Consider the following 12,192-nt stretch of genomic DNA (forward strand, 5'->3'; position numbering starts at 1 on the left):
CTTGGCCCGTGCAAGGATTTGGGTAGCCGATATGGGGTGCAACACTGGAGCGATAGCTGCGGACATCTCCGAGTGTCCGATGCACTCTGTCGCCGGATGTTATCCTTTCTCTGGTGGGTACAATAGAGTTGGTGCGCTGTTGCAAGATACTCTATGGCGACAAAACTTCGCTCGTGCTTGACCCATACAGCAAGGTGAGGGCCTATCGAGGGACTTATGTCGCAGAGACGTATTCCTTGTCCATATTCTTGGGCACAGGCTGGACTGAAATCGTGGCTTCGTGGTTCATCGAGTGGGAGCGACGTGGACTTCGATGGGAACAAGCGGTTGAAAAACTCCGCCATTAGATGGCAGGTGCTGGGAGCTTGAGGGGTGGATTCATGACTGGGTTGATCTCCTATGACTTGGAAAGCAATCGCATCTCACCACCACCCAGTGATTCATGCAATGATAGGGTGGTTCGGATTTCCCAACCGTCCGCCGCGTTCAACCTCGTCGAACTTTGGTCAGAAATTGTTCCGGCATTCGGGGCAGTCCTGCCTGATGGGTTTCTCGATGCTTGTTTATTGAGTATTGTCGGTTTGTAATGCCAACTCCGAAGGACAAATCGATCGCTATGGCAGACCATTCAACAAACTTCAACTTAGGCAGGGCCATTCCCATCTTACAGCTTATGCAGCGGTCCATAAAACCGATGCAGATCTGGCTTCGAGGGCCTGGAAGGAGTTCTACACAGGGGATAGCTATGGTCCGCACGTGCAACGCAATCGCCTAACTTTGCATCAGGGTCTAGCGTCCGAAATTGTCGATGAGACTCCATGGGTCTCTACCAACATCTCTGGTCGATAAGGTCTGGCCGCAATTCAGAATTTGGCCGTGACTGCAGGTCATCACTCCAAAGTTTCTATAGAGGATTTAGACAGTGTTGATACCGTAGATCTCGAAAACAGTGACAGACGAGGCTGGGTAGTATTCTAAGTTTGGTGAGAAATACCAGGCAGTAACCGTACCTTTGACTTCAAGAGAAGGTGTTGGCGTTCTATTGATAGGTAACCACCCGGGTGCGGGCTTGTCACGCAGTCATGACGGACACCTGTTGATGAGAGCCCAGCAACAAGACACGGACGCTTCCTTCCTGTGTCTCTATCGCACTTGCGAACGAATTCACAAGGAAAGTCCGGCCCAGAGGGATAGTTTCTTCCTAGTTGCAATGTTTATTGCAATTGGAATTCAACACCGCCCTCAGGAACCTTCAAACTTTCAAGGTCTCACCTCATTCACTCACATTCTCTCGTCTCCATTTAAACGCTTGCATAATTCAGTCAGATATACCACTGCCAGTCATGGCAAGTAAGGATGAGGACGCCAACGACAACGTGAGGGCCAACCATGCCGCCATCAAACCCCAGTCACAGGACCAGAGAGATCCTCCCGATTCAGGAAATGATGGCGGGCATATCATCCTTCCTGAAGCCGGCGATGGGCATGCAGAGTCATCACATCAAGACGGATCAGCTCCCACCCGCGACCAGTGTGACACGCCTGGGTGTCGGGGTCATGACCCAGATGAGCTCGCCCCGAAGCTAGCCATACAGTGCACAGCTTGTTTAGAAGAGCTCCCATCAATCAAGATGTTTCAACTGACCTGCAAGCACTAGCACTGCTGCAAATGCCTGGCGGACAATTTCAAAATTTCACTCTCCTTGGGCAGCCGATTCCCTCCCCGCTGTTGCAACGATATCAATCTCGATATTAGGATGTTGAAAACGCTACCAAAAGAGCTAATACTTCGTATCTTGGCCAAGAAGATAGAGGTTGAAACGCCTGAACGCACATACTGCCATGTCCCGACATGCTCAACCTTCATCCCTGAGCATCATATCTTAGGGAAGGTGGGAGTATGCCCCCAATGCGTTTCCACGACTTGCGTCACTTGCAAGAAAGAGTCCCACCATGGGGAATGTCAAGAGGCGAGAGAAAAAAGCAGGGCAATATGCCAGTCTTGCAAGAGTTTTATTGAGCTCAAGCCAGAAGAGGGTTGCTACCCCATAAGTGAGTGACTCAAGTACCAGTGGAAAGACGTTCGCACAATGGTCTCTTCATACATTCTGACAAGTAGGACAGCATGCCCCTGCGGTCAAAAGTTCTGTGATGTCTGTGGATCGACATGGCAGACTTGTAAGTGTGCCAGTGGGGAAAACGAGCCGCTACGCAACAGAGCCGCCAATGCGGCAGACCTTGCCATGCTCGATCAAACCGTACCACACCCTGAGGATCGTCGTCAATACCGAGAACTGGTCAAAACGTTTGAAGTCAAAATAATGCAGATGGAAGATTGTGAGCATTTGTGGAGGACCGTCATGGGCGAAGGCATGTGCGAGACCTGTGGCAGCCGTGTGCTCCTGTGGCGCAACGTCTGCCGAAGATGCAACATTGCGGTGTGCCGGCTATGCAGGGGTCGTATCGCATGAAAAGCAGTTGGCACACGAAGCACACCGCCTTCAATCTTTGGCACTGCCCTCACAATTGGCACGTGGAACATTTTGGACATGCTTGTCTTGGTATGAACACTCCAGCGACGACGCGACTGAATCAGAACCATCAAGTGCCTATGACACAGGAAGCGACCACATAACCATAGCGAGAAAGACTACATAAGTAATAATTAAGACAGGTCTCCTAAATGAAAGCAAGCGAAAATTTACACAACATATCTGAAATGAGGATTCTGTCGCGCGAATTGTGAGTGAAGGTCACGTGAATTGAGGGAAGGTGATATCTGCGTAGCAAAACTCACTTTCAGATCTGTAAGGTCGTCCTCGTAAGCGTGCTCGAAGCTCTCCAATATACCTGCCTCGTCCCGCTTGCGATTATGCTGCAAGCACACGTAGCGATAGACGAGCAACAGCAGCGCAGCAATGGCAGTCGAGACGAGAACAACGATGAAGCCCGGCTTGTACCGCGGCGCGTCCTGCTCCCTGAACACCAAGGGCCCGATGATGTTGCCGATGCAGTACGCGACGTAGATGCCGGCCGACGAGGTCGCGCGCTTGGTGTACCCCGCTGTGTTGGCCAGCTGGGTGCTCAGCATGAGGATGTACCCGGGTATGCCGCATCCGATGGTCATGGCCCCATACAATAGTCCACCCCTGTCAGACATTGGCAGAAGCCACAGGAGCAGGGCGGACAGCATGCCGACGAACTGGCAGGCGATGCTGATCCAGCACCGCCACATGGGTCGCTTCACGGCCAGGTACGATACTCCCAGGATTTGCAGGAAAGCCACTGCGCCGGTCGGCATGTTCAGCAGCAGCGAGGGGAATGTGCCGTAGCCGAAGCCCTTGATGATGATTGGAATGAATGAGGAGGTTGGTCCATTGGGAATCAAGGCGAAGACGGTGAAGAAGAAGCAGAGCCAAAACTTGAGGTCGAGAAGGGTCTCCTTTACCTGCTCAAGCTTGAGATGGGTGTTGCGCACGCCGGCGTTGTTCGATCTGATGCGTGCGACGGCGATGTACCGCTCCCTTGCTGTCAGGCTGCGGGCACTGATCGGATCGGCGGCCAGGATGAAGGGTATTAGCAGGCCCCATAAAGTAGTGACTCCTCCGGCGAACAGGAACATGATCTTCCAAGGCGCAATACTTCCTTGGATCTTGCCGAAGCCGTAGTTGACAAGGGTGGACAGGATGACGGCGGGTCCGACGAAAGCAGCGAAACAGCCTATCCGCAATGGCTGTTCCACCTTCTTATACCAACTGCCCTGTTGGTTTGTTTAGTTACAAATTCGACTAGGGAGTGGAGGGCCCAGGCAAGACCTACGCTGATGAGGATAAATATCGGTGAGACACCGCTTTCCAGAAACCCAAGGAAGAAGCGTTGGGTGTAAAGGGCCCGATAGTTATGGCATTCAGCCGTTAACATGACGCATACACCCCAGATTGTGACAAGTATAGCAACGACGCGCGCGGTGGGAAACCTTTGAGCCAACATTGTGATCGGCCAGCACCCAATGAGATAGCCAATGTAGAATATCGCCGACGAGAAGGAGTAGCGGTTGCCCACTTCGAGCTTCAGGTCATCCCTCAGGCCGAAGATTGCCTATATTTGTCTCAAGAATCAGCATACAAGATCTTACGCACATGAAGACTGTTGAGAAGGGGGAGACAAGGAGAAAACCCCCAGGTACACTCACTGCTTGTGATAGTATTCCCTTGTCATACCATGTTAAAAAGAACGTGAAGGCCAAGACAGGCAGCAACCTCCGGTCAATTTTTCGTATCAAGTTCTTCTCCTCTAGTGCGCTCCATTCCTCTGGTCCTCCCGCAGCTACGTAGTCGGCCAGGATCCTCGCCGCCTCATCGTGATGGAAGCTGTCGACTGAGCCCACATTTCTGATGGTCTTTTCGTTGCTGAACCTCGTACCGTCGTCATCCTTTCCGTATATGACCTCAATATCTTTGTTTGCTTCTCCAGACATGACTGTGTGTCAGAATAATATGGTCTCTAGGAAAGTATACAATAGTGTAGGACTCGGTGGATGGTGAATATGGTGCGAGAAAGCCGTCGACGAACGGTCTTAAATCTGAAGTGCCTTGTCCCTCATTATTGTAAACCGAGGCATGTTTAAAACTCAAGGTAGATGGCCGACGGGGACTTTCGAAAGTCCATTCTGGCATTGGTAGGGAGCATCCGGCAGATGTCACCTAGGTATGCAGGTGATGTGGCATGCTTTTTTTTGGCATTTCAGTCTGGTGCAACTGTGCAGCCGTTGGAACCTAAAGCCTCGTCACGCATGCCAGTATTGGATGACAGTGCGACCGACATGGTTTGGATAATGCTGGTTTGCCTTTTTGGGCTCCAACATTGAAAGCGACCATGCCCGGTTCCTAAGGAGGTGTCTCCCTGCTACAACAATTGCATTCAATCGCTGGTCCGCGTTATTTTGAAGCCACAAAAACCAGAGACTTGTACCGTACCCCAGATTGATAGAGATTGAAAATAGAGATCGAGGGAAGAGAGTAACGTGTAAGCTTACTGAATGCATGCTGACATGCGTCCAGCACACATGTGAAGGAGTTTGGTGCAGATCTGGGAGAGTTCTGGCCAAGATGTGCCCGCACTGCTTGGTATAGGCTTAATTTGAGGCAAGTTTGCATTAATGGGCAAGCTGACTGGTAACTCAGCAGGCTGACATGCGCTGCGACCTTCCCATCTCCAAAGATAACGCCAGTGAGACAATTCAACGGATGTTTAGATTCTAGCTTTGCAGTCGGTGGAAAGATTGTTTACTCGAAGGACCGATTGGCTGTGCCTGTGCATTGCTTCTCTCGGAGTCGGAGGTGAAGATTGGACAAGGTTTCGACGGCACGGCTCGAGTATATCCCGCCCCATCATCTTGCTTCAGGGGCGGAAATACGGTACAGTGGCGATTAGGTTTTGACTCCTTTTGTGTTTGCTATTCCGGCGAGGGGAAAAGGAGAGGTCTGCCATGTTAAGATGAACATTAACATGAACAAAAGCCTCGAGCTTGCGTGTGATTGTCAGAGCTTGGTGACGAATCTGCCTTTGGATACCGGAAAAGTCGGATGCTTGCATCCCAATCAAGCTTTTGAGGCTCGTCTCTGACATCTATTGAGGATTTCTCTGTGGGCATGGAGCAATGAAGAATAGGGGATAGGGGCATTTAATATTTGGTGCTACATGTTGTCAAACAGAAGATCGGAAGTGAAAGGATGCTCCTGGTGGTTCAGGGGGAGTCAGTGGGGGGGGGGATGCCACGAGGGTTTGACCACGCTTACATAACACGTGGTGGGGCAAATAGACGTCAAGACTCAACCTCGATGATTCGTCTGCGCCGGCTCATGCTAGGATGTGGCCCTAGAAAACCTCACCTCAAGATCAATCATCGATTCATCACAGCACAATCTGTGAAAACGTGTCAACCAAAAACAGATTGATATTTCTAACTCGACAGCACTGAATGGCTCTGATGAGGTAAAGCTCGGCTGTCGCTCAGTGCCAGTGCGTGAGCCAGGGCGAGGATGGCCGCGGCTCTGAGCCCAGAGGTCCAGTTGATGCGGCGACGCGTTCGCCACGTCCACATACCTGACCTCCCACCTGTGTACGCCCCGCGACGTCTCCCTACCAACATCCGTGATCACATCCAGGGTCAGATCACCCGCCAGCGCGCTTTTGCTGAGGACCTCTCAATCGACGATGCCGCTCATGGCTTTGCCAAGGCTCCATCCTCTTTTGTCTCCTGGGTAAAACGAGCTGGCCCACCGCCGACAGTCCTTTCATTCACCCGTCGTCCTACTTACATCCTTCCAAAACACCTGGTTCAGGCCCAGGAGCCATGGCAGGCCGAGTACCTCACGAAATCCCTCAAGAGCAGGATGAACCTCCATTTCCCCGAGCCGCCCGGATGGTCCTCACTACCTTGGAGGCCTTTCTGGGAACAGAAAGTGAAGGAATCCGAGTGGAAGCACGATCCTCTCAACCACGAATGGCCTGACGTGGGAGTTCTTATCATGCCCTGTGCAGAAGCAATGTTTCTCGGACCAGGCCAGGTGTCTATTTGGCCCATTATCGATCTTAAGGACGAGATCCAACGAGGCCAAGCCAAGCTGAAGACCAAGTATGAGTACGAAAGAATATTGGAGGACACCACCATTGAGATTTTGAGGCGAGAATTCCACATACCAGCATTCGCCATCCCAGGATCAACTGGCATCTGGGTTGAGTCTAGAATTCCGCCCCCAGAGGTTGATGTGGATCGAGTGGACGGAGCCGAGACTCCAAGCCGGCCAGAAAGTATGGATGTCGCGAAACGGCGAGACAATATACGACGCATAGCCACCATTCATACCTCCATCACTGACGACATCACCCAGTGGGGCGTCTCGATTCATGTCGGCCAACCAACCCCCACAGTAGAGTCATGGACCAGCTTCACGAACCCATGGACACCTATACGCCAGCACACTACCACTACTAGCATAGCAGCTGAGCTTGCATACATGAAAAGCACCGCAAGCCCCTTAGGTCCGAGCAAATACATGTTGACGCACTTTGACCAAAACGCCGTGCCTGCTCGGGCTGGACAAGGCGCCCTGCCCTATAGCTTGGTAAAGGTCGGTTCGGGGCGGAAAAGCCCCGCACCCTTGGGCATGGATAACCGTGATATATCCACTGCATGGACGTACGAATTCGCCCGTCAGCTAGGCATGAAAGATGGCCACGTGGATCACTATAGCATGGTCGACACAGATGACACAGATGCAACCCAGGTGCCGACCAAATCTTCCGGTGCAGGCTTCAGGTTTAAGGGAGTCTTCTCGGAGGACATCATGAACAAAGCGTACCAACAGGTAGACGTTCCACCGCTCCTGGTCGGCCAGCATGAGACGGTGTCGCCGGGCATCATGGAGGACTCTATGCGCATAGAACACCACGACGGGAAGATCGACTCCACTACGCACGACGGATGGCTGCTCTCGTGGCCGCTGTGGGAATCAACGCTGATCCAGAAGCTTGACGAGGCCATTTGCGGCGGGCCATGCGACACGCGTCTGAAGGCCTACGGGTTGCAAAAGCAGGTTTCTTCGCAGCTGCAGCGCCGCAGGAACGAACTGAAACGGGCAATGGAGGTCGGCGAAGAGTGGCGTGCGGATATGCCGCACCTCATCCGGCGGCCTCTCCATGACGATGTCATTAGGGAGCTGGCCGACCGGTCGCGCGAGATGGAGCGCATTCTCAAGACAGTGCGGATAGGCACAAAGTCCGCGAAATTGCTGAACAGCACGATCCAGATCCGGAGGCTGCTCGAGAGACGCTTCGCAGGCGCGTTCGACAGGAACGCGGGGAACCCGGTCCTCAAAGAGGCCGAGCTTTCGCCTGTGTCTCGCGTGGCCTCGAAGGCAGCTTCGACTACGAGCGCTGTCACTTCAACTACTAAGGGAGCCACCAAGCTTTCTCCAAAGCTGGCTCGGACTACTAATCCAGCTCAAGCCTCGGAGACCAGACCTCCCAACTCTACACAAAATCAGACGAAAACCACAAAAAAACAGCCGCATGAGCTAGAGGCCCAAAGCGGCCCGATGTCATTTCGACAAAAAAGGCCAGGCGGATTGGTTGAGTTCGCGGAAACTAAAGCACAGGAACGCAGAAAGGTGCTTCAGGAGCGTGGCAAGGGCAGTGTCCGTATAAAACGTCTTTCCTTAGTCGAATCCACCGATCCAAAGCTCGAGGTAAATTGGGAAAAGGTTAATGAGGACGTGAGAGCGCACCAGGAGCACCTAGAAGCAGCCAAGAAGCTCGGGAAGGATCTGGTCAGGAAGTTCCGGTGGAAAGGCCCTCACGCCAAAGACGCCAGTCAAGGAACAGCTGCTGTAGGAATCTCGCAGTTCCTGCCAAATACACAGCAGATAGGAGGGCCTTGAAACTGTGGTCTCGGCAGAACCTGTACCATATCGGCGCGTTGTACGAGTTTAGACGGATGTAATATGCATAGACACTACATAACCCATCATCAGCTTTGTATGTGAACCAACTCCCGACACTTCGGCCCCAGCAGTGGGTCTCGAGCGAGGCGAAAGGCATCTTGCAGGTCGATGATACACGACCCGGTACGGGACACGCTGCACTGCCCGAGGTGGAGGGACTGGGTTCCCTCGAGAAACAACGGTGATGTTTCGGAGTCGAAGGTTCGCGTAGCGCGGGGCAAGCGTGATCGCATCTATGGTCACTGGGCCCTTGAACGAGGCATGATGTTTCGTCCCTCTTCTACTGAGCCATTGACTTAATCACTGCGCAGACTTTTACACTACCCGCGATCTAAAAGAGAATGCAACGGCCGTGCCCTACCGGAGTTCTGCCCACTAAGAGAGCTGTTCCTCCGCGCGATTCCTGGTCTCTCCCACCAGACGCCTCGCTATTTTGCCCGTTCCATATGCCGCCCAGGATGTCTGGGTCATATCGGAATAGTAGCCCAAACAATGCAGGTTGCGTCCCGTACTGTACAATACACGTATAGTTGGAAGGGGGTATGATCCACTTCATAGCACACGCACTCCCTGTCTCGTCGCCCCTCCTTGCGGGGTGAGTACCGCCGAATCAAGATGCTCGACCTCGAGCGACGACATGATGAAGGCGGAGGCGCCGAGGACGCTGTTGTAGGCGATGGGTTGCTCGATGTAGTACTGTAAGCCAAAGGCACCGTGTCAGCATCATAGTCTTGTTGTCTGCAGGAACTGCTTCCGGAGAGGCTTGAGAGAGGATGGCTCGAATGGGGGCTTACATCGTAGCTCGCAGTTGAGTTCAAACTGCACACGCCGACCGTGCCATTCCACCCCAACGTCCCGTCCTCCTCGATGATGACAAACTCGCGAGCAAGGAAGTCGTGCGCAACACGACCAGCTTTCTGCGCCCGCGGGACATCAAAGGTAGACAGGTAGCCCAGACGGGCGCCCTTAAGCAGAGCGTAGCTGAACATGGCACTCGCGCTGGACTCGATGTAGTTGCCCTCGCGGCCAGCCTGATCGACGACCTGGTACCAGCAGCCTGTGCGCTCGTCAGCAAAGGTCATAACCACGCCCGCCAGGCGCTGGTACATTCCCAGCAGCGGCTCGCTCCAGACGGCAGCCTGCGGCCCCGTGCCCAGCAGCTCCATTGTGTCGACGAGCGCCATCATGAACCAGCCCAGGCTGCGGCCCCACACGATGCCGGACGCGCCGTTGCGGGCGTCGGCCCAGACTGCGGTGCGGCTGGCGTCGTAGCCGTGCACGAGGAGGCCCGTCGTGCTGTTGTAGCAGTGCTCCCACAGCAGCTGGAACTGCAGGTGCATGTCCTGCAGGGCGGCGGTGTCGGGGTCGACCTTGGTCTCGGCGCTCGAGGTGTTGTTGCTGTTGTTACCGTGCACGGTGGAGAGGGCGTCCAGGACGGCGAAGGGTCCCAGCGAGTACATGCCGTCCAGGTAGCTCCACTGCGGGTAGCTCTCCCAGTACCACAGGCCGTTCTCGTCGTTGCGCCGGTTGAGGCGGATGCTGTCGCGCAAGGCGTCTAGGGTGAGGTCGTAGGCGCCGCCGTCGCTCAGGAACAGGGCGTTGCCGGCCGAGAGGCGGTCGAGGGGCCAGAGCTTGAGGTCGTCGATGGTGTCTGCCATGAAGGCGGCGGTGGCGTCGGCGCTGTCGACGATGTACTTGTAGATCAGCGGGTGGCCGCCATACTGGGCGCTCCAGGCGATCATGGCCTTCTGGGTGATGCCTGCCTGGAGGGCGAGGCCCGCCTGCTTGGTGCTGTTCATCAGTCCCTGCCGGCGGGCGATGATGCTCATGGCCATGTCGGTCGAGTAGATCTTGGTGGAGGGTGGTTGGGGATGGGAAACGTTGCGGAGGGCGCCGGCCGCTGATATGACGCCGAGGGTGACGAAGGATAGCACCAACAGGATTCCGGCCATGTTGTTTAGTTTGAAGATTCTGGCGGTTTTGATCTTGTGTATTAGGTCATCTGCGAGAAAACACGAGCGTTGTGATGCTTTTCTGATGAGCGCAGTTGCGGCAGTACGTGTTTGTTCGAACAAAAGCGGTGGGAAAAGGTCAGATAATTTCATGAGCCTGGATGACGACGATGTGGAAGAGGAAGTTTTACTCCAGTCTGTTGGGATCAAATGTTGAGTGGGATCTCACTGGGAAGCACAGATGGCCTTGATATTTCGCACCACCGACTACTTGAGTGAAGTCAAGTCGACAAGATGCAACCGACAAACATTACTGCATGATCATCAGCAGGCGGACGCGCGGGCTGGATCAAGGAAACATTTCAAGACCAAGCGACACGTGATGCTTTCCCATTCACTTTCGTCGGAAAATTGGACTTGCGATCGTGACTTGAAGGTTGCTGTTTTCATCGTGATGTAGTGAAAGACGATGTGGGAGCAACTTCTTGTCATCACTCCTTTTCAATGTTCAGGATCAAAATGGTCTCTCCACAGTCCAAGGCTAGAATGCACAATGACTGCACTGTTAGAAGTCATCGATGACCAAATTCGCACCCGAGCTATGATGGAGTGATGGTCTCTTGCAGTCTTGTGACAGTTCACCCGTATGTGATCCATCAGGCTATGTGCAGAACAAGCAAGGTGCAGATCAAATAAAAAAGCCGATGCTCACCAGGTATTTTGAGTGTATGTTGTGCTGAATACAAGCACATACCATTAAAATTGCACCGTCACATATTATTTGCCCGGAATTTTGATTTGGCACACTGTGAATTAGGGAACAAATAGTGTCGTTGACCTGGCAAGACCTCAAGTCTTTGAATCTGTCACTGAGTCACCGAGGTCAGGCCAGCTCACGACATGCTCAGTGCAATGAACTGCTTTGAATATACTGCTGCTTTCCTGTCCATCAAAATGCAAATCTTTGTATGAAATGCTGGATTGTATTCCGCTAGGAATTCCAGTCTTTTGGGTTGAGATCGAGGCTGGCACCGCGCCCAGGGAGACCAGTGGACATCATGGTATCAATGTATCAGGTGCAAGAGGATGGGCCATCAATCTGGAAGATTAAAATCAAAGTGTTTCTGTCCAGCTTAGAGGTTTATGGCATGCACCTTACCAGATGCTCAGATATCTGGAAGCTGCATTATTTGCAGGCTGACAAACAACCAAGTTCAAGTTTCCAGCATTGCCTGCATGAGTGTGGAGCGCCCTTAGAACTGGTGATCAACTTGTCAAGGCAACCCCTCTGTATTACTCTGGAACTGCGGGCCTCTCCTGGTGTCCTCCTGATGAAAATGTATGTAATGGAGGCATGTCAAGAGGCGAGGTATGACATTTGCCCAAATGGGAAGCCTTGATCACCAAGGCTTTGGTGGCTTCCGCTTTGGTCATGCTCCTGGACCGTCAAAGCTGCAAACACAGGTTGAGCCTCGTTCCTCATTCACCTCCAGCTTTGCACTTGGCCGTGAACTGCGGCTGCGAAGCAAGGCGTCCTTTGCGTTTCCTCCACACTGGTCTTCTGTCCGAGTTCCCTTGGGCTCAATCTCAGCTGTCCAGTCTCTCTCGCCCTGTCTCTTGCCGTCCAGTCTCTTTCGGCCAACCCTTTCCTTCTGTCAAGTCATTCAATCCTAACTCCCCACTACCAGATTATTGCGTCCCAAGTCCTGTTACCCCAGATCTTCCTGCTCTATCTA

General features: G+C 53.2%; 4 protein-coding genes across 4 annotated transcripts; 2 read left to right on the top strand and 2 right to left on the bottom strand.

Moving 5' to 3' along the window:
• Positions 1 to 1,343: 1,343 nt before the first annotated feature.
• J7T55_002571 (uncharacterized protein) lies at positions 1,344 to 1,658 on the top strand (the record flags this gene model as incomplete). The annotated part of the gene is made up of 1 exon (XM_053137658.1): positions 1,344 to 1,658. One exon carries the CDS (start codon positions 1,344 to 1,346, stop codon positions 1,656 to 1,658), a length of 315 nt encoding a protein of 104 aa, XP_052998441.1.
• A 549-nt stretch (positions 1,659 to 2,207) lies between these two features.
• On the bottom strand, positions 2,208 to 4,477 carry J7T55_002572 (llantoate permease; the record flags this gene model as incomplete). Its single annotated transcript, XM_053137659.1, has 5 exons — positions 2,208 to 2,447; positions 2,525 to 2,587; positions 2,798 to 3,760; positions 3,820 to 4,098; positions 4,193 to 4,477. 5 exons carry the CDS (start codon positions 4,475 to 4,477, stop codon positions 2,208 to 2,210), a joined length of 1,830 nt encoding a protein of 609 aa, XP_052998442.1.
• Positions 4,478 to 6,041: 1,564 nt separating this feature from the next.
• Positions 6,042 to 8,441, top strand: J7T55_002573 (uncharacterized protein; the record flags this gene model as incomplete). The annotated part of the gene is made up of 1 exon (XM_053137661.1): positions 6,042 to 8,441. One exon carries the CDS (start codon positions 6,042 to 6,044, stop codon positions 8,439 to 8,441), a length of 2,400 nt encoding a protein of 799 aa, XP_052998443.1.
• A 615-nt stretch (positions 8,442 to 9,056) lies between these two features.
• J7T55_002574 (cell wall glycosyl hydrolase) lies at positions 9,057 to 10,456 on the bottom strand (the record flags this gene model as incomplete). The annotated part of the gene is made up of 2 exons (XM_053137662.1): positions 9,057 to 9,200; positions 9,299 to 10,456. 2 exons carry the CDS (start codon positions 10,454 to 10,456, stop codon positions 9,057 to 9,059), a joined length of 1,302 nt encoding a protein of 433 aa, XP_052998444.1.
• Positions 10,457 to 12,192: the final 1,736 nt, after the last annotated feature.

The sequence above is a fragment of the Diaporthe amygdali genome, assembly GCF_026229845.1.
Source record: "Diaporthe amygdali strain CAA958 chromosome Unknown NODE_3_length_2959817_cov_65_330692, whole genome shotgun sequence".
NCBI classification, from domain to species: Eukaryota; Fungi; Ascomycota; class Sordariomycetes; order Diaporthales; family Diaporthaceae; genus Diaporthe; species Diaporthe amygdali.